The 22,544-nt window shown below is 40.4% G+C and overlaps 2 protein-coding genes across 2 annotated transcripts in view; both read left to right on the top strand.

Annotated features, from left to right (window-relative positions):
* LOC129750559 (GTP-binding protein Rit2) overlaps positions 1–7,633 on the top strand; it is a 35,058-nt gene extending 27,425 nt beyond the window's left edge. Inside the window, exon 4 of the mRNA XM_055745529.1 lies at positions 6,977–7,633. Coding sequence (XP_055601504.1) covers positions 6,977–7,108 — 132 coding nt within the window. The 3' untranslated portion in view covers positions 7,109–7,633. The remainder of the gene's footprint in view (positions 1–6,976) is intronic.
* Positions 7,634–9,958: 2,325 nt separating this feature from the next.
* On the top strand, positions 9,959–14,512 carry LOC129752385 (uncharacterized protein K02A2.6-like). The gene is made up of 2 exons (XM_055748175.1): positions 9,959–11,359; positions 11,450–14,512. The coding sequence occupies exons 1-2, from the start codon at positions 9,959–9,961 to the stop codon at positions 14,510–14,512; spliced, it is 4,464 nt and encodes a 1,487-aa protein (XP_055604150.1).
* Positions 14,513–22,544: the final 8,032 nt, after the last annotated feature.

Here is a 22,544-nt window from a genome sequence, read left to right as displayed (position 1 = left end):
ACAGCCAGCTGCGTCGAAAATTACAGTAGCTTGCTTTTCGACCAGCGCGCGGACCGAAAGTAAGTTCAGGGACAGATCCGGAACATGAAGTGCTTCACTAAGGTTCATTTCATGACGGTGACCTCGCTCGTTAACGCATTCGACGACACAGGGACCTTCACCACAAACTTTGACATCCTTACCATCCGCTAGCTTGACAGACCTGGCCGCACTTTCCTTGAGCTCCAAAAACGATTTCCGGTCGGCGACGGTGTGGCTTGTCGCACCGGAGTCGACGATCCACGGTTTGCTTGCGTTTACCATTGCTACAACACCGGTAACCAAAGCAAACGAAACGGTTTCCTTCCGATTTGTTGGCTTTCCTTGGGATTTTGATTCCGCCTCCTTGTCGCGAATCAGCTTGCGGCACTCTTTCTGCTTATGGCCTGCCTTCTGACAATAGTGGCAAACAAAAGGCTTCTTCTTTCTGCTGTCGCGGCTAACCTGCAGCACCGTGCCGGGCGCTGATCCCTGCTGCTTCGCTGCCTCGTCGAGTAGCTTCCGCTTGACCAACTCGAGCGTGAGGTCTTCGTCCGATCTGCTTTCGAGAGCTGTTGTTAGCGTGTCAAAAGAGCTGGGAAGACTTCTCAAGATCATCGCGACCATGAGATTTTGTTGCAGCTCTTGACCGGCGTTGGCTAAACAAGCAAACAACTCTTCCATCTCGAACAGGTGCTCGGCCATATCTTCTCCGTTGACGTAGCGCTTGTCGCAAATCCTTTTAAGTAGCGACACTTTTGAGGTTAGAGTTGTCTTCTGGTGGTGATTCTGGAGCGCCGTCCAAGTAGCTTTGGCCGTCGTTGATGAGCGAATCAATCCGTGCTGGTTGTCCTCAATCAATAAGCCAATCGTGGCTCTTGCTTTGGCATCTCCTGCCCTCCACGTGGCATCCGCTTCCGTCTCCGGCTTTACTCCTGGATCCACGTATCGCCAGAGCTCCTCCCGAACGAGTAACAACTCGACCTTGAACCGCCAGGTGGTATAATTATTGTTCCCGAGCTTCTGTAGCGTGAATCGATTCGCCTCCATTGCTTTTCGCGATTACCGTCCGAAAACTTGCGAACAATTCGATTAACGCGGTTAAAAATACGGACTTTACGATTTTTACTTTTAACCTCGCTGCTGGGCCCATAACCTATCGCAGGTAATAAAGGCAGCGGTCGAGGAAAGTACACCGTGGTTAACGGTGTGACTGACAACTATGGAATGAGTTTTTATTTCGTAAGCAAAGTGTGTGTTTATTTTGTGTGGATTTGTGTGTGATGGAGTAATGAAAAACACTGAATGAAATGTTCCGGGTAGAACTGACGTCGGTGCTCCATAATGGGGTAGCCCGACAAAATGACCCCTACATGGAAGAATCTATTTGGCCTCAACCACCAACAACATACAATATCCTTAATCGTATGGAATGGTATTACATTCTTCAGAAAAAGAAATCCAGTGCTCCAGGAAACGACAGAATTACCTATGACATGCTGCGGCAACTGAAACCTGAGATAGTTGATGCCATTATCTATGATCTCAATCAGATGTGGAGACATGGTAACCTTTCACACCAATTAAAAGAAATCAGGACCATCGCCATTCCAAAGCCGGGTCGAGATCAATCGACGGCAGCGGGTAACAGACCAATTTCATTAGTACCAACCCTAACAAAAATTTTAAATACTGCAGTCCACCGAAAACTACAAAATTACTTGGATTCTAAAAATATAATACCAGAGTTGTCCTTTGGTTTCCGAAAAGGACAGACAACAATAACGTGTTGCACATACGTAACAAATTTAATCCAATCCAAAAAAAGGCAAGGCCTAATAACTGCTGCAATTTTTGTAGACTTGTCAAATGCCTTTAATGCAGTTCGAACTGCAGAATTGGAAAACCTAATGATCAATTTTAATATACCCTACACACTTAATCTTTTCTCCTGTGGTCGGAACGATTATGTCCTGTATTTTCAACAGCTGAAATTACAGGACGATTTCAGGACAGAAAAATAGCTCAGGAAAACAACTGTCAAACTCATCTGTAGGTTCAAAACGATTTTCTCCTGTAGTTTGCAGTAAGTTGAGAAATTTTCCTGTAGGCTCGAGGCGGTTTCCTTTTTATATATAAATGGAAATGAAGAATTTGTTCTAAAAAACAATAACTCTTTTTTATTCAAAAACATTAAATTTTATTGATAAGATGAATTTAAAAGTTATCTCTTCGCTGCTGGTCCTGATGTTGTTTTTGCTTGACTGCCTGAAAATAAAATATGGAATGTTATTTTTCAGTCGGTTTATATTATTTGAAAAAAATTACCTGCTTCACAACCACACAATAATACTGCTGATTCCAGTGATTCTTTTGATGTTCAGCCATCAGGTTCTAGGGAATCTTGACCTTAGTGTTCTGCTCCAGCAACCCGGTTGGGAGTTGAATGCTGCGACCGGCCAATACCTCGAACTGGTTGGGAATACTTGGATCCTTAAGAACGAATGGCACCTTCTCCGCCTGGCTTATAGAAGCTCCCGCGATTTCCATTGATCGACTATTAATTAGCCGCACGAGCGGGAAACTATACGGAGCAACCACATAGGATAGAAAAAGATAAACTATAAAAAAGCGCGACAGTTGTTTCTCCGTGATACAGGACAATTGTTGGAGTACCTGTGCATTCGTGGGAATGTTGTCCAGAATTTCAGAAGAAATGAAGCGTCCTGGGATTCGGGATGATTCCCATACGAACTTCGTTTAATGTCAGCCATTTCCCTGTGGTTCGAAGAGTCATTATCCCGAGGGGGTAATTTGCAATCTTAGTGTGTATGAACTTATTCGATGGGTCGGTGCATTCCTAAGAAACCGAAAAATTTTCTTAAAATCGGGTGACCGTGATTTCCACAGAATAGTGAGTAACGGACTACCCCAAGGAGATGTCCTATCTCCAACTCTATTTAATATTTACACCATACCACTTCACCAAATCGATGTCGAAAATGTTAAACTTGTGCAATACGCTGATGATTTTATGATCATAGTATCAGCAAAGAATGCGAGAATTGTTACCGAAAAGTCACAAGAATTTCTTCAACTTTTCGAAGAAAAAGCTCGAACATTAAATCTGGAAATCAACGCAAACAAAACAAAGGCTATGATTTTTAAGTGTACAAATGAAAGGATGAATTTATGTCTTCAAGGGACGCAAATTGAAATCGTCAGATCCTACAAATATCTCGGAATCGAACTAGACCGATCTCTTAGCTACCGACCCCAAATACTATCCTTAGATAGAAAAGTTAAAGACCGTTTGGACATGCTAAAAGTCATCTCAGGAATCAAAAGCGGAAGCAGTCCTGAAACTCTAACTTTGCTCTACAGAACTTTAGTACGTAGCACAATCGAATATGGCATCTCCATTTTTGGAAACGCGGCAAAAACTTATATAAAAAAATTGGAGGTACTTACGAGCACATGTTGGAGGAAAATCACAGGCTGCACAAAATCTACACCCATCAACGCACTGGCTGCACTTGTAGGTGAAAGTCCACCCAAAATAAGAATCGAATACATTACATGCAGAGAAATAGTGAAACACATGGCAAACTGCACAGCTGTTCAGAAAAGAGTTGATGAACCTGCAAGAAGAAGATATCACTAGTAACAAACTTACGCTGATCGAAAAAACATTTACATCGTACCGCAACACTTTCGAGGCAGTTATACCTAGAGTCCAAACTAACTTTCCTGACGCAATTGACATCCAAACTGATATTAACAACTCAAAATTGGTGAAACGAAATAATGATACAAAGGGTTGGAAGCAGATGGTACTATCTGCTCAAAATTCGATTTATAAAAATCGTCCAGCCATATATACTGATGCATCGAAGATTGAAGAAAGATGTGGTATCGGAATCTATCTGTCCAACATCAATAATAGAACAAGTTTAAAGTTAGCAACAGAAACTAGCATTACAACTGCCGAAATGTTTGCGATCCACGTTGCACTCGAATTACTCGAAGAACACCAAATCTACAATGGAGTAATATTTACCGACTCAAAGTCTGCATGTCACATAATTAAAGCTTCACTGAAACACGACCTTAGGAATGGCATCGTCCAACAAATCATCAACACTGCATATAGACTTGGGACTTCTATTCAATGGATACCGAGTCACATCGATCTTAGAGGGAATGATATTGCTGACGACTTGGCTAAAGCTGGAACAAGCTCTTCGAATGTGTTTGACAATGGACTTTTCACGAAGGATGCATTGAACATCTTCTGCAAAGAAAGATTAACAACTACAAAAGAATGGTACACGGATTACACAAAGCGAGAAGGAGAACCAGGGAAGCATTTCCAAGCTATACAAAACAACTTCGAAGAGACTCCATGGTACGTGAACAAAAAACTTACCCATTGGGAAATAAGGACAATGAACCGTGTCATGACAGGGCACAATTACTCTAAGTATTGGCTTGCAAAGTGGAGAATAGAAGAAGATCCAAACTGCGACCTATGCGGAACACTTGAAACAGCAGAACACATCATCTTGTTCTGCAATAAATTCAACAGCAAAAGAGCAAACTTTTCCTTCCAAGGCAAATACCAAACACTGATTGATTTGTTTAGATCACAAGACATAACCCTATACAAAGAAGTAGCAAAATTTCTGCGAGAGGTAGAATCCGGATTATAGGACCTACCGTATTTTCCGCCCGACTGCGAGGCGACCTACCAAATTAATGGTTACTGGGTATATGGTCCAAGACACCGGTCCCACCAAATAGCTGATTGTGATTCTCAATCAGCACCAGAAGAGAAGAAGAAGAAGAAGGAAATGGTGGTGAACCAACGCGAGTCGAGAGAACAAATTCTTTCCAAACATCTGGATCACCATTCAACCGTCTCCAGAGGGTGAAGCGGTTCCAGGAGCAGTTGACGTTGGACCACGGCAAAGAAGCTGAAAGAAAATCGGGTCCGGAGAACAAAAAACGGAGGGAAAGGTGAAGCGGATGAATAAAGCAAATCTCAACGTCCCAAGCTGTGCAGAGAGCTGGACTATATACATACAAGATACAAAACTGTCCAAATTTGGGCACGGAAGCTCTACGAGAAGATGTTGACAAAATATGGCTGCTGTGTGATGGACGACGAAACGTATATAAACGTATTCACCGACAAGAGTGAGATCGATGTGGAAGACAAATGAAAGAAGAAGAAAATGTCGAAAATCGCCTCAAAATGTTTCGTTTGGCAGGCGATCTGCTTTTTCGGAATGAGCCTTTCGTGGGCACAGTAAGTGGCGAAATCTACAAATCTGAGTGCCTCGAGAAGCGCCTTTTGCCGTTCTTGCAGCAGTACGACGTGCACACTTAATCTTTTCTCCTGTGGTCAGAACGATTTCGTCCTGTATTTTCAACAGCTGAAACTACAGGACGATTTCAGGACAGAAAAATAGCTCAGGAAAACAACTGTCAAATTCACCTGTAGGCTCAAAACAATGTTTTCCTGTAATTTGCAGAACTTTTTGTCACTTTTCTGTGAGCTCGAAACGGGTTCCTCCTGTGATTTTTTTATTTCAATCCCAATGCACAAAGAAACACAATTGTTTTCTAAACAATTCCAATATATTTCAAGTTTTTTTTTATCACTTTTTGCATATTTCACCACTTCCAATTTAAAAAGTTTTTTATTCAAATCTCAAGGTCGAATGCAGTTGCCCTGTAAATAAAAAATAATCCATTAATTTCATTACAATTCGTTAGGTGGAAGTGAAACTTACTGATCCGCCGTGCCAATCATGGCATTGAAATCCTTGCACTCCGGATATATGTCAGCTACCTAAGTTGATTGTTTTTCTCCAGCAAAAATCAAAGTTTCAAAACCGGGGCGAAATAATCTTTCACCCGAAACTCCCAGTTTTTAAAGTTCTCCATGTCCTGCATGTCTTGGTGCAAAATTTACCGGAACCTGGTCCCGTTCGCATATAATGTTGTATCGTTTTCCAACGCCCTCAACTTAAATCTCAATATTTAGCTTAACAAAATAATCTGCGCGACTACCAACAATCGAAAACTACAACGAACAGTGATTGCAAAAAAAAAACTGGTTGAAATATTCGGCGGTTAAAATTGTATGCACTGGATAAAAAGAGAAACACAATCCTTTTGCTTTTTTAAACAGGCTAGAAAGAGAAAGAAAATTTGACAAGGAATATGTCTACCGTGATACAGAGGAACATTGTTCTGAAATTCACGGGAAATGTTCATGGTCCTGTGCACTAGTAGAAATGTCACCCTAAATTTCAGGAGAAATTTTGTTTCACGAGATTCGGGTGGTGTTCCGTTCGAATTTCGTGTAAATTGAACAATTTCCCTGGGGTTCGAACAACCATTATCCCGAGCGGAATATTTGCAATCTAAGTGTGTGTAGCTCCGCTATTTTGGGCAGATTCATCATCATGCCACTAATCTAAAAGTGTTCTGGTATGAGGCCAATTCTGTCCATTTTGTTCCAAAGGACATGAACCCGCCAAACTGCGCCCGGTGGAGCAGTACTGGGCAATAATGAAGCGGGAACTTCGGATAAACAAGAAGACAGTCAAAGACGAGAAGGACATGTAAAGAAAATGAAAAAAAAAACTGAGAAACTGGTACCGGATGCCACTGTAAAGACTTTGTTGGAGGGTATCGAGCGATCAATTCTACACTCAAGGCTCCATCGATTAACTTTCTTTTTATTTTATTTTTATTTTAAACTACATACTCCAAAATTTTGGTTTGATTCTAAGCATTATAAGACAATTGGCATGACATTTTTGGAGTCGTGATAATTTCGTGTTCGCCCTTTATCTCTCTAATATTTTTTCTGAATCTGCAGTTTATTTCTGTAACATGCATAGAACCCATTATTGATAGATATCTTTAAAAAAAATACTTCCAGGTTCTCGACAACGGTTCCAGCTCCGAGAAACTACATTCCCGAAGGCGAAGCCGCTGGTGGCGATTGCGATCGATATTTGCGCTGGTATTTCGGCGAAGGCGAAACCTGAACGGCAACATAAATGGCGTTTAAGGCGAGCTGGGCTGGTGACCCATCATATCATCAACCTCCGAGATCCTTACTAGTGCACGAGCTTTTGAGTAGGTGTCGTGCGTATCAGATCACTTTCCGACATAGTTTTCATTGCTGAGGAAAGTTATAACGAACGATGAAGATTTCAACTGGTTTCCGGTTTTGCCTCTGTTTAACAGAGAGAGAATGACGGAAATTGTTTATGTATCTTAAATTATAGGCTTACTTACGTTTCTTTGAAGACACATTGAAAGAAGTAGTAAATATGTAATCAGAAAAGAATGTTAATAATACATTGAAGCAGAAATTATGAATTTTTGCTTTGTTGATATAATACCGATTTTATGTAGATCTTTAAATTATGATCTAAGTCACCAAAATCCACCCAAAAAATTAAAGAAACTAATAGCAAAAAATTCCGCAAGACAAACCCAAGAATAAAAGTTTCCAAAACAAGCATTAAGCCATAGTCAAACCTTTTATACTTATTCTTATTTTATGAAAAACAATCTGTGATTTACTTTAGATCCACCTATTTATTTTAAAACAAGAGCAAATGAGAAATGTGTTCCCTTAATCATAAACAGGACGAACGATTTGTAATCAAGAAGAAGCATTTAAGGTATTGAAACAAAGAAACAATGTAACCAAAAATAGAACTATTATGAATAGAGAAAATTTTCGTGAGGTATTTGTAAGGAATGGATTTGTCGTGTATTAATTATACGCCGGAATTTGGCATTTACCCTCAATCACCCCTCGACAATTTACACAAGCTCTCGGTCTAACGATTCGCTTTCATCCCCACACACACTCATACAGTTTACGGCCTCACATTCATTCGATCTCGAGTCAGCGTGTCGACCGGTAGTGAATTACTCGGCAATTGTTTAAGTTGTGAAAATACAGTAACCGGAGATTTTCCATGCGGACGCGAATTAGCATAATTTACATTGGCGACCGTGACAGGACACGGAAAATATTAATGAAAAGCGCGTTCGAAGGTAACAAAAAAAACCGTGGAAAATCTCCGGCTGCTGCAGAGAAAAAAATGGCGTCCATTTTGAAGGTGCCTGGACAAAAAAAAAATGGACGCCAGAAAAGGAAAATGGAATGATTTAAATTTTATAAGTTTTTCCCTGTAGTTGAAAAAGTTGGAATACAAGTATCAGTGATAAGTTTAAGTGACAGCCTCCATCCTAGATTACACCGAACGACAAAACAGCTATCTCGAAAATAAAACCGAAACAAGGTGAGTAACACCAGCTTGAACCTCGTTAAAATAAATGATTTTTATAAGCAACAACTATAATTTGAATCAGGTGACTTAAAGCTGACTAACTTTTGCATTCATCAAAAGAATAAAATATTTAATTTAGGCGGAAATAAAGCGGGCACGCCTGCTCAGTTATTTGCGAAAATCAGGCGGAAGAGCCAGCTCATCAAACAGGCCAGCATAGAAACCAGGCGGAGCGCCAGCTCAGAAATCAGGCGGATACGTCAGCTGAATAGTTTTCTAAAAGGCGGAAATGCCAGCTTAACAATCAGGCGGAAACGCCAGCTTAGGCTTCAGGCGGAAACGCCAGCTTAGACTTCAGGCGGAAACGCCAGCTTAGACTTCAGGCAGAAACGCCAGCTAAAATACCAGGTGGATTCACCAGCTCAATAGTTTTCTAAAAGGCGGAAATGCCAGCTTAACAATCAGGCGAAAACGCCAGCTTAGACTTCAGGCGGAAACGCCAGCTAAAATACCAGGTGGATTCACCAGCTCAATAGTTTTCTAAAAGGCGGAAATGCCAGCTTAACAATCAGGCGGAAACGCCAGCTTAATGGTTTCTAAAACCAGGCGGGAACGCCAGCTAAGGAATTAGGCGGAAATGCCAGCTCATCAATAAGGCGAAAATGCCAGTTCAATAGTTAGCAAAACCAGGCGGAAACGCCAGCTTACAAAAAAAAGGCGGAGACGCCAGCTAAACAAACAGGCGGAAACGCCAGCTTAATTGTTTCTAAAACCAGGCGGGAACGCCAGCTTAGGAATTAGGCGGAAACGCCAGCTCAACAATAAGGCGAAAAAACGCCAGTTCAATAGTTAGCTAAATCAGGGGGAAACGCCAGCTTACAAATAAGGCGGAAACGCTAGCTCAATAGTTAGCAAAAACAGGCGGAAACGCCAGCTCAGTAGTTTGTAAAAACTAGGCGGAAACGCCAGTTTAGGACTAAGGTGAAAACGCCAGCTAAATAGTTTGCAAAATACTGATGGAAATGTCAGCCTAATTGTCTCTAAATTCAGGCGGAAGCGCCAGCTTACGAATCAGGCGGGATCATCATTTCACATTTCGTGGATTACAAAAAAAAAACAAGCGGAAATGCCAGGTTAATTGTTTGCCTAAGCCTAGAAACTAGGTGGAATTGCCAGTTTAAATTTAGGCAGAAATGCTGACTCAAGAATGATCTATCTAAGACTTCAGCTTCTTAAGTAACGGAAACCAGGCGAAAAGCGCTGGTCCCAAAACAAAAAAATACAATAAACGAAACGCTAGTTTCTTATTGGACAGCGATAGAGTTTAACTTGTCAGTTGAATTAGCACAAACTTAAATTTCTTTGTGTTGGCAAAGATGTCAGCAAAATTAATATTAGGGTTACTGGACTGAAGGCCACATACATCAGTATTTTAAATGAAACCAGACAAGACTAGCTAGCTTATAATTATGAGCCCGCATGTATACCAAGTAATCTACGGACATTGATTGATATACTACTTTTAGATTTTTTTTTTTTCATGAGTTTATCAGGAAGATTAAACCTTAAACTGGTTCTTTTGTTTGTTCTGCTAGCCGAACAGATCGAAAATGCCGAGACCAGGGAAATACGTGCGCCTTAACTCTCATAATGAAGAATCCGACTGTAGTGGTGTTGAATCTGATGCATCGTGCCATCCGAGCCCACAATCTAGCTTCGATGATTTGGACTCCTCGTATAGCAATGGGTACACGAACAACTTTGGAACATCGCGCCGGGAATCCACTGGTGAAGGATGCTTAACGAAGCCCAATCAATCGTCTGAAGCACGAGCTAAGAAGGGGTTCCAAACACGGAATGATGTTACACCAAGTAACACCGAAATGGTCACATTAGAAAGCAGTATCCCAGATCGCGAGAAAGGCATTAATCAGGTCGTTAATAGTCCACCACAGAACGATCCAATCGAGAAATTTGGAAATTGGCTTTCCGAAGCACTAGCCGCTTTCCAGAAAGGTCAGATGCCTCCAGCTTTTACCAACAACTCGCAAAATGAATGCGTTCGTCAGAGTTCGTCATCTCCTCTTGGTCGAGTTCAAAATATTCCCGAGGAAACATCGTCAGTTGCCTCCAAGGTGTCAAACAGCATTCGCTGGGACCATGTAAGACGTTTCCCAGATAACGTGCCCGCGAATAGGATGTGGGAATCATGGTGTAGATTTTACCAGAATTTTGAAATGGCAGCCTCCCTTGGAAATGCGAATTCACCAAAACAAAGAGCACAACTCTTATACATCTCGCTCAGCGAGCAACTCCAAGGGATAGTAAATGCCTTTTATTTAATGCCAAATTTAGCCGATCCTTCATGCTACGATGAATTCGTCAAGAATATCGAGAGGCATCTTCTGTCCATGACGGATACTTCAGCGGAACACGATAGCTTCCAATCTATGAGACAGGGAATAGATGAATCGGTTGTAACTTTCCATTCCAGGTTAGTTGAAAAGGTTCGTCTTTGCGGATACAGCATCGAAGACCAGCAAAAGTTTGTTCGGACACAGCTTCTAAAAGGGATCACAAATCGCGAAGTCGCGAAATTTGCCAGAATCAGCGGTTCTGATGTAAATTTCATCGTCCAGTCGGCAACCCGCGAGGAAGCGGCTAATCTAGATGCGGGTCCGTCCAACAGTGCGTTTGCAATCGATCGTAGGAACAATCCACCCAGTCGTCAGCCTTTGAAACGAAGCCGTCGCTATCAAGAAGGGTCCAGAAATTCTGCTCCTAGGAATTTTTCTCGGTATAATGAAACATCGGAGCCTAGTCAACGATCGCGTTGCTCCAATTGCAATAATGTGAACCATCGTTTTGGCGTTTGTCCTGCTTTCGGTGCGATTTGTAAACGGTGTGGCAAGAAAAATCATTACGCCCGGTGCTGCCCAGACAGAAGACCAAGCACAATCAAATCAATCGAGAAGCCGTATGAAGTACCTGAAAAAAAAGAAAGCGAACAGGTATAAAACCAATCATGAATTTAAAGTCTATAGAAATATATGAAGTTTTAATTTAGCAAAAACCTTTTTTCTGCCACCAAACTATTTCAGAATGTCTACACCCTATCGCTCAACGATGTGTTAGTTGAGTGTAGTCTGGGGTGCTCTGGACCTGTTGAATTTCTGATCGATTCGGGGGCCGACGTGAATATCATTGCGGGAAAAGATTGGGTTCGCCTTAAAAACGAAATGGATCTGAATCGAGCGGAATTGCAAATGATAGATCATTCACGATTCAGTGAAATTAAAGCATATGCAACCGAGGTACCTTTAGCACTAGAGTGCGCCTTTTCAGCGATGGTTGACGTCATTGGGCACCGTAAACCTAAAATCAGAGCAAATTTCTTAGTGGTACAGGAGGGTCGTCGTTCAATCCTTGGACGAGCGTCAGCCAGCGATCTTAGGCTATTAGAAGTGGGTACAATGGTGAACAACTGCGAATCTCAGCCTAAGTTAGAGAGCTTTCCGAAAATACCAGGTGTTAAAATAAGCTTCAGCATCGATCGAAACGTGCCCCCTGTAAGGAATGCATATTACAACGTTCCCGCTGCACTTCGAGATGGCGCTAGGAAAAGGCTTGCTGAAATGGAATCCAGAGGAATCATCGAGAAAGTATTGAAGGCCCCTAAGTGGATAAGCGGCATGTCAGCAGTGCCCAAGGGAAAAAACGATTTTCGCCTTGTGGTAAACATGCGCGCCCCCAACAAGGCAATCAATAGAGAATACTTCCGTCTTCCATTGCTGGATGAGATGAAAGTAAAACTTCATGGAAGCAAATTCTTTTCTAAGTTAGATCTAAGCAATGCATTTTATCACCTCGAATTGGACGACGAGTCAAGGGAACTGACAACCTTTCTGTCCGAAGGAGGGATGTATAGATTTACGCGCTTAATGTTTGGGGTCAACTGCGCACCCGAGGTATTCCAAAAGGAAATGACCCGTATTTTGGAAGCAATACCGAATGTCATCGTCTACATAGACGACATATTAATTTTTGGAACTACACTGCCAGACCTGCGCTCGACAGTAGACAGAGTATTGGAAGTCTTAGATAAGAATAACCTCACCCTCAACCACGAAAAATGCGAATTCGATAAATCTGAAATAAAATTCTTGGGTCATCTGCTAAACGAAAACGGATTCCACATCGACAATGACAAAGTAAAAAGCATTCGAGAATTTCGGGAACCAGCCAGCGCGTCCGAATTACGCAGCTTTCTTGGATTGGCATCATTTTTAAGCCCACATATTAAAAATTTCTCGGAAATATCCCACGATTTATGGGCTGTCGCGACCACCAAAACTTGGAGCTGGGGTCCTATTCAAATTAAAGCTTTCAATGAAGTTAAAGACTCCATAATAAAATGCACGACCACCTTGGGTTATTTCTCCAATTCTGATCACACTATTCTGTACACAGACGCATCACCCAATGCGCTAGGCGCGGTGCTAGTGCAAGAAGATGCGAACAAAGTTGCAAGGGTTATCAGTTTCGCATCAAAAGCATTAACGGAAACCGAAAAAAGGTATCCCCAGAATCAGCGCGAAGCCCTAGGTGCTGTTTGGGGAGTCGAGCGGTTCTCCTTCTTCCTTTTTGGACGTCACTTCACGCTTCGTACCGATGCACAAGGAGTGGCTTTCGTACTCAATCGTTCGCGAGAAAATTCAAAAAGAGCGCTAACCCGAGCAGACGGTTGGGCATTGCGCTTGAGCCCCTATAGCTACAAGATCGAGTACATTAGAGGTCGCGAAAACATAGCGGATCCATCCTCGCGGTTGTATAATGGTAAAGACGGCCCTTTCGAAGAGGATATAAGTCCATGGGAAGTAGCATCGATTAGCTTCAATACGTCCGGATTTTTGACAGAAAGTCAAATCCGAGATGCCACTTCTTCTGACGAAATTCTACGAAAAGTTCTTGTATCTCTTGATACCGAAAATTGGCCTCCCGAGTTGCGTAGCTACGAAGCGATCGCAGATGATTTGTCGGTGCAAAACGGAATAATTATTAAACGTGGTTGTGCTGTCATCCCGAAGTCATTACAAAACCTCACATTGAATGTTGCCCACAAAGGCCATCCCATGGCCTCAAAAATGCGAAGCATCTTAAGAGAGAGAGTATGGTGGCCAGGGATTACGTCAGACGTTGAAAAATGGGTACAGACATGCCAGTTGTGCGCCACATGCGGAAGGCCAGAGAAACCAACACCAATGAAGCGATTGTTTACGCCGAAAAATGTATGGCAAACAATCGCTCTTGATTTTAACGGCCCTTATGCCAACATCGGAGGAATTTCCATACTGGTCTGTGTCGATTATCGTTCGAGGTATTTGATTGCTCGTCCAGTCAAATCGACTAGTTTTGACCACACGAAAAAGGTCCTAGACGATATTTTCAACAAAGAAGGTTTCCCCGAGAATATAAAAACTGACAACGGACCTCCATTCAATGGGCAGGAGTATAAAGATTACTGCACCGAGCGCGGCATCAACCTTATTTATTCCACGCCATACTACCCACAACAAAACGGTTTGGTAGAAGGGTACATGAAGATAATAAACAAGGCCATGGCAGCAGCGTTCAGCAATGGAACAGATTACATGGATGAGCTTCAAGCGGCTGTCCAAGCTCATAACTCTGCAAAGCACACAGTAACTCAAGTACCCCCGGAAGAAGTGCTGATGCGGAGGAAGATAAGACGTCGATTACCACTCATGCGACCTGGAAAAGCCAGGTTTAGAGACAAAGCTATTGATAAGAGAGATCGAAACGAAAAACTAAAGGGAAAAGCATTAGCAGATTCCCGGAGAAGCGCCAGAAAATGTCGAGTTAAAGTAGGAGATATAGTCATTTTAGAAAGACCCATAAAAGCCAAAGGTGAGACTAGATTCCATCCTAATAAGTTTACCGTCATAGAAGAGCACAATGGCAATCTGATACTGGAAGACAAAGATGGAACAACCGTGCGGCGACACGTGTCTCAAACGCGGCGCGTTCATGAATGGAAAGCGTTCGAACATAAGTTGCCTGGTACGGAATACCAGGAATCAGAAAGCTCAGATCAAGTTCCGGAGATACCCAATTATAATCCACAAATTACGAGAGAGCTGTAGTATCCAGAAACACAGATTTTTTTCCGGTCCGTTTCTCGTCGAACACAACTCGATAACTCAACATCTCTTCAAAAACTGACTATGTTCGCACAACGCGAATCCTTCGTCCGTCGTTCAGGTAGAGCAATTCTTGCTCTCTGCTCTCTCAATAGCAAATGCACACGAAGATTCTTTTTGCTACAAGTCTCTCTTTTCACTTGATCGGAAACGATTAGACCTCCAGTGTGTGCGTGTGTGGAGAAACTGATTCTGGAGGGACTGATTCTACAACCACTCTGAAGAGTACATGAAGAGCTGTTTGTGAAACGTTACTGCACTGAAACTAATAACCATTAATTTTTCATATTATTTTATTTATTTGCCTTATACTCTACATTTCCCTCCTCCCCTACTCTTAGAATAGACTACGTTGAAATCATTGAAGATTATTCGTAGAATCATGTCTCAAAACTTTTCGGATCTTTCAAATCAAATTAATTACGCTCTGGACGTAACAGGTAGGTATATCGGTAAAACATTGTTTTCTTCCGGGAAGCTTTCCAAATTCTGTTCATATGTCGAGCTTGTATGGGGACCTGCTTCATTGCTGTCATTTTTAAAGTCTTTTCAAGTTGAGAATTAATCTGGAGTAAAATTTACGTCTTCGGTTCCTCTATTTCGAACCTCGGATTCACTTTTACTATTTGCTCCATGCCTTGTCAGCACAGATCAACTTGGGTTGCATTTGTACCACGGTTTCAGAAGGCGCGTTTTCTCTCGGGTTTTGACAAGTTTCGTTATTTTCTGAATATAACTTAATTCAGTTTCTATATTAACACACTCTGTTGAGGAGGATTTTAAACACCCTTTCTTTACGCAGCCTTTTTCATTCAGCTTAATTGAGGGATGAATGACCTCATAGATGTCAATCCCAATGATAAAATAAATAAAAAACATTCAGGTTAACAAATCTTCACATTCACGGTATGCTGTTGAATAACAGCTACCATACTTTTCACAAGCTCCTGTTTCTCATAACTCCCAAATTCAATTTGTTGCACAGCCTTGATTAAAAAGATTAGCGTTCCTTCATATTCATTTGAAATAAATAAAATGTTTTGTCCAAATAAAATGACCATTTCTGATAGAAAACTGTTTGCCTTCCTTAATTCTTGCTTATGACATTTGTAAGTATTCGCATCTTATACTTCATGTTTCTATGGAATATGGACTCGTTACAATCCATTACTAAGACATGTGAGAATAATACTATCTTTTCAAACAGCCGAGCTGCGCTTCCGCCCGCAGAGAGGCGTTTGTTTGATTATTTTCTTATAGTTCCTCCTACATAGAAGAGCTAATTGCTCCAGGCTCATAGGACAGATTTGGCCCCTTCGAAAGGCTTCTTTTTTAACAGCCTCGTTGAGCTGCTCTCCCCCACCGAGAAGCTTCCATGGAATTTGTTCTTAACGGTTTTATAAATAAAATCAATCAGTCACCCAGAACATATTCGTCCCTCTCGTAATGGTGTTAAAGTTTTTTTTTTAACAGTCTCACTGAGCAACACAGCTATTCAATCAGACATTCAGAGCTACTTTTCTACCAGCTTTAATGATTGGAACAAATTTCGGAGGAATTTTTTTTTTTTGCTGTCCCATCAAGCTTGGTACCACACAGAGGGCTCATTCAATTAGTAACCAAGAGCCGTTAATTATCTCTCTCAGACAACTTAAATTTCAATAATTCCACCAAGATTCCACATAGAGAAACGGTCAATCAGCCACTCAAAGCTGAATTTTTTCACTCGATGGACTTAATTTTTCAACAACTGCGCTCCCACAAAGAGGAGCTAATTCTACCGGCCACCCTGAGCCGTCCCTGAGTTGTCCCACTCGGAGGACTTCAATTTTTCCAACAGCTACGCTCTCACTCAGAGGAGCTAGATCTATCGTCCACCCAGAGCCGATAGTTGTCCCACTCGAAGGACTTTCATTTTTAGCAGCTGCGCTCCCACTCGGAGGAGCTAAATCTATCGGCCACCCAGAGCCGATAGTTGTCCCACTCGGAGGACTTTAATTTTTAGCAGCTGCGCTCCCACTCAGAGGAGTTAATTCTATCGGCCACTCGAAGCTGATAGTTGTCCCACTCGGAGGACTTCAAATTTTCCAATAGCTGCGCTCCCACTCGGAGGAGCTAAATCTATCGGCCACCCAGAGCCGATAATTGTCCCACTCGGAGGATTTTAATTTTTAGCAGCTGCGCTCCCACTCAGAGGAGTTAATTCTACCGGCCACTCGAAGCTGATAGTTGTCCCACTCGGAGGACTTTATTTTTCCAACAGCTGCGCTCCCACTCGGAGGAGCTAAATCTATCGGCCACCCAGAGCCGATAGTTGTCCCACTCGAAGGACTTTCATTTTTAGCAGCTGCGCTCCCACTCGGAGGAGCTAAATCTATCGGCCACCCAGAGCCGATAGTTGTCCCACTCGGAGGACTTTAATTTTTAGCAGCTGCGCTCCCACTCAGAGGAGTTAATTCTATCGGCCACTCAGAGCCGATAGTTGTCCCACTCGGAGGACATTTTTCATCAGCTGCGCTCCCACTCAGAGGAGCTAATTCTACCCAGAGACGATATTTGTCCAACTCGGAGTACCGTCGATTGCAACACTGAGCATACAAAAGAAAATTTTCAGCCACACTAATGCCGCGTCCTTCACAAAGAAAAACATGGCGTCTTTCGTGCCACAAATGTATTTTACAGGAACCATAATGATCACACAAACTATTTTACGAAATAAAAATCTAAAACTTGAGCACTCAGAACGGTAGTGTAAACATTTTCTTTATAAGTTACACTTAAGAAAGAATTCCAATTGATTTTAGGGAGCGATTTTGATTGCGCCATTGTAGTATCCAGAAACACAGATTTTTTTCCGGTCCGTTTCTCGTCGAACACAACTCGATAACTCATTATAACACATTATAACACGATAACGACATTATAATTTAAATAATTAATAAAAAAAAAAAAGAACACACAAAGAAACTAAATTGCTACAAAAATTAATTATAAAAGAAGAAAACTGGTCACTGATCGATCGGTTTTTAACGACTCAATTTTTCTTTTAATAGCTGTATTACTTTGATTTTGAACGTGGAACGGTTGTTGATGGTTTTTATTTCATTAGGCAAGGCATTGTACTTAGTTGGACCAATAAATGATATTCTTTTTTGACCTAAGGATGTCACGGATCGGCTTCGTTGTAAAAAATCTGACTGGCGAGTGTTATGAGTACGCAATCCCGTTGTAAAATGGATGTTTTGATTACTGAAACTTGTGTGTAAATTGTCGTAGACATATATTACAGTTTGTAAATCGCAAAGATCTTTTAATGGAAGAATGTTATGGGCTCTTAAGGTGTAGAGCTGTTGGGTAGGAAAGAGCAACGGAAAGCATTCTAACAAGGAAAAAACCTGGTTAAATAACTGGAATTTTATCCTGTTTCTGTTAAACAAATTTGATGGTTTTTTCTGGAATCAACAGAATGTTTGAGTTGATTTTTGTACTGGAAGAAGATTTAAAATTATCTAGATTTTTTATAGATTTATTTAAGAGTTGTATTTCATTCATTTATTTATGAAAAACGCACTTCTGAAATGTCTGCTCTTATGTGAGAGCTGTTTGCACATTTTTCGTAAATTTTTGTAAAAAAATCAAATGTATTTCCGTCGGCGTGTCTTGCAAAGACCTTCTCATGACAAAACTTTGCCCAATAATTATTAAAAAATAACATTAGGAGCTTATTTACTTTTAATTATATGCCTGTTCCTGAAAGCTTACCAAATTCTCTAAACTCTTCTATGGAGCACTTTGTGATGCTACTGTTTGGTTAATATTTTCCATTTTGGCAATACTAGGCAAAACAAAGTCAGTCATTGATCTATTCATTTGAGAAGAGATGCCAATGTGAATGATTTTTCAGGATTTGCCTGATTTTTGAAGGTTTTTCCTGATAACTTGATAAGCTTTGTTTTTTTCCCTGATTTTTGGAAATAAGCCTGATTTTGTCTGATTTTTTGGTTTTCACATGAAATTTGAACATATCCGTTAAAAACTCAATAGAAATTAAGTGCTTGCTCGTCGTCACTCCATCCTCGAACTCAATAACTTCACACTCTGTTGGATTCAAATCTTCTATAAATGGTTTATAGCTAGTTTTTGAAGATTTTGGCGTCCTGAACTCGAAGTTTTTGTCAGATTTTGTCTATTGCATCTCGCATCCAGTTTTAATGAGGCTTTTAAAAAAACAGTTAATCAATGATTGATATCTTTTTATTATTTTTTTATTTCTTTGCTGAAAACTGCAAAGCGTTTTAACTTATACTTAGAAAAAATATCTATAATTAATTTTGGTTTTAAATTTCAATGGAAATTCATTTGAACAGACCGGGAAAAAAAACAAAAATAAAATTTAACTTCAAAGTCAAGATAACTTTCGGTATTCGGGCAAGTTTATTATTGCATAAAAACTTTAATTTTTCAACGAATTTTTACCTACTTTCAAAAGTTATTTCGAAAACCAGAGCTGGTAGAAAAAAAACCATAATTGCATATCTATTTAAATTGCGTCTCCAAATAAGTCAAAACCTATTTTTAAATATTCGGACCTCGGAAAAATTTGAATTTTGATGTCTTGTGTCTTGTGTTATGTTCCTTTATCTGAGTCAATTTGACATTTCAAAAATATAATATGTGACTTTTCAATCCTGTTTCACATAGAATCTGGTCGCATCTTTTCATTTACTGCAGCGCCCCTAGTTGTCACATCGCAAACCTATTCACACACTCAGAAAAATACTCTTATATATGTCATAAGATTCTCTTATGAAGTGGCGCCATAAGAAAAATCATTGAAATTCATAAGATTGTCTTATGACGCGAATGAATTCCGAAATGAACACCTACTCCAATAAGAAATTTTCGCAATTCATAAGAGGGTCTTATGGAAACATGAAATGTCACGTTTGGTGAAAAAAATTAAAGAAATTTTATGTTTAAAACTTTAATTTTATTATTCGGCCGACTTATTTCAAATTATATCACTATCAGCAGCACATCAACACTCGATACCAAAAAGTTATTCGGTAGCAACCGGTCCATTCATAAAATTATTTTAGCCGGTGGTCAGTGTAGTATCCAGAAACACAGATTTTTTTCCGGTCCGTTTCTCGTCGAACACAACTCGATAACTCAACATCTCTTCAAAAACTGACTATGTTCGCACAACGCGAATCCTTCGTCCGTCGTTCAGGTAGAGCAATTCTTGCTCTCTGCTCTCTCAATAGCAAATGCACACGAAGATTCTTTTTGCTACAAGTCTCTCTTTTCACTTGATCGGAAACGATTAGACCTCCAGTGTGTGCGTGTGTGGAGAAACTGATTCTGGAGGGACTGATTCTACAACCACTCTGAAGAGTACATGAAGAGCTGTTTGTGAAACGTTACTGCACTGAAACTAATAACCATTAATTTTTCATATTATTTTATTTATTTGCCTTATACTCTACAAGAGCCAAGACGTTCCCTAAGAGAAAGGAAAACGCCCCATCACCTGGAGTTATACGTTAGAGTATGTGAACAAGAATCTAAGGACCGCAATTAAAAGTTCTTGGAACAAAATATAGGCTGCAAAATCTAAAAATTTGTTTTATTACTTACCACCACTAATCTTCTCTCGATTTTTTTTTTCTTTTGGAAAGACAATTCAAAACTTCTGGTTGACGGAATACATTTTTTCGCAATACTCGGGACACTAGACATGTGAAGTGCATTTGCAAACTCGTCTTTCCGGGAAAACTCATCCTTTACACTTGGCTCGCATAGATAGTTTGCTTGGATGAATACATTGGGTTTGCGCATCGAATTATCTCCATTCCCACTATTCCATTCCTTTTCATTGGACTCCATATGTGTCTGCCAGCCAAGTCAGGTATCTTTCATTATGGGGATTCTTTCAAACTGGATCGCAAATTCGAGTATATCACCTTTTTCCACTACAGGATAGAAACGTACCATTTACTTATTTTTATCCCGACTGGGGTGAGTCAGCTTTAAGCGGTTGAAAAATGAATCAGTGCGTGTTCCACGATGGAACCAGTACATGCTTGGTAAAAAAAAAAAGAAAAACGAATCCTCCTGAACTAGCGAAACTATTGCCCATGCCACCATAAATCTCCTCATCCGCCTTTACTGAGACCGTACCTGCGTCCGTCACCAGAACAACCAATGTATCGAAACGAAACATTTTCGGGCCCATATAGCTGTGGAACCAGAGTATAGACTATTAAGAATTGGAAAAGAAACAACAATTTATAAGAAACTCACCTTCGCAAGGGTTTGATAGCACTCTGAGACGTAGAGATTTCACGTAAAACGTTTTCGCTGCTGGTTTTGTTGAAAGATTTGCTTGATTTCGAAACTGCAGTTTGTTTTTGTTGTAATCCATCATTTGACATTCCGTGGAACGCTCTTGACCAGTAGAGCGCTCTGGTGGCGGATAGCGGCAATAACAGTGTTACGGAAGGTTATGATTCTGACTACACTGAGAGGAATCATGTTTGAAAATATGTTAAAAAAAAAATCCAAAACTTTTTTTTCTTTTGGTAATTTTTTTTTCCCCCATACGCCATTAATCTTCTTATTGAAAGTAGGGCTCTTGAAATGGAAACCAATGAAATGTTGGTTATATAATAACATCTTTCAATGCTCTGACAGACCATATCTCACGTCGTTATACGCAATGGGCAGTACAGCTTTTTGCTGAATGCCGGAAACAAAAAAAACGTTTTTTTTGTATAGAGAAGAAGGGGAATGTAAGGAATGGATTTGTCGTGTATTAATTATACGCCGGAATTTGGCATTTACCCTCAATCACCCCTCGACAATTTACACAAGCTCTCGGTCTAACGATTCGCTTTCATCCCCACACACACTCATACAGTTTACGGCCTCACATTCATTCGATCTCGAGTCAGCGTGTCGACCGGTAGTGAATTACTCGGCAATTGTTTAAGTTGTGAAAATACAGTAACCGGAGATTTTCCATGCGGACGCGAATTAGCATAATTTACAGTATTTTACAAGCAAAACAAAAGCAACAGGGTTCCAATAAGTAAAACGTAAACGGTGAATAATTCAAACATAGTACAGTTACAGTTAGCCAACGCAAAACTGCTCTATTACAACTACTAATTAGTAATACTTGCCGTAGACGAAAAAAAACCAAAATCTCTGAAATACAATAGTCACTAAATAATAGTTACTGTAGAAAAAATACCTAACTGAAAACCCCTAACTTAGGCTTGACGACCTCATCCTTCCTGAAAAATAAACAAAGCCTTCTAGAGTAAAACAAAAAGGATTCATTCCACACGGTCTTAATTCCTTCCTTCCCTCAACAACAAAGCAAGAATGATAACTATAATACATAAATATCAAACCGCGAGCTACATACAAATATTATGTTACATATATTTACTCGATAGGATCGCGACTGTATGTTTATGTACGTACACACAACACACATGTTTAAGCTTTAAGCATTGGACTAAATCCTATATGGTTACCAAACTGTTAGCTTTAAGCTTGATGAATTGAAAACCAAACGAAACGAACGAAAACATTATGTATGAACAATAGTAAAAAAAACTAGCTGTTTTTAAAATCAGAAATACCACAATAAGTTCAGTATCAAATTGATACCATCGAGGTTATCCTAGACGATTTTTATTTTTTATGGTCTTCTACCGCTTGCGACAGTGATCACAATTGAACGTATCGAATTCGATTTATTCGGAACTTTGACTCTTAAAACACTTTCGGAATTATTAACGACATTCTTTAAATGTTCTATCTTCAGGTCAGGAATGAATAAAGACAGCTAATAAACGAAAAATAAAATCAAGGAACCATTTCAAAATAAGAATGAAAACATCAACAAACAGAGATCGTGTTAGTTAAATAAGTTCCGTTGCGTATATTCTTTGTTGCTGTT

Source organism: Uranotaenia lowii, chromosome 3 (genome assembly GCF_029784155.1).
Source record: "Uranotaenia lowii strain MFRU-FL chromosome 3, ASM2978415v1, whole genome shotgun sequence".
Classification (NCBI taxonomy): Eukaryota; Metazoa; Arthropoda; class Insecta; order Diptera; family Culicidae; genus Uranotaenia; species Uranotaenia lowii.
The sequence above is the reverse complement of the archived record's forward strand: the minus strand, read 5'-3'. Positions and strand labels throughout refer to the sequence as shown.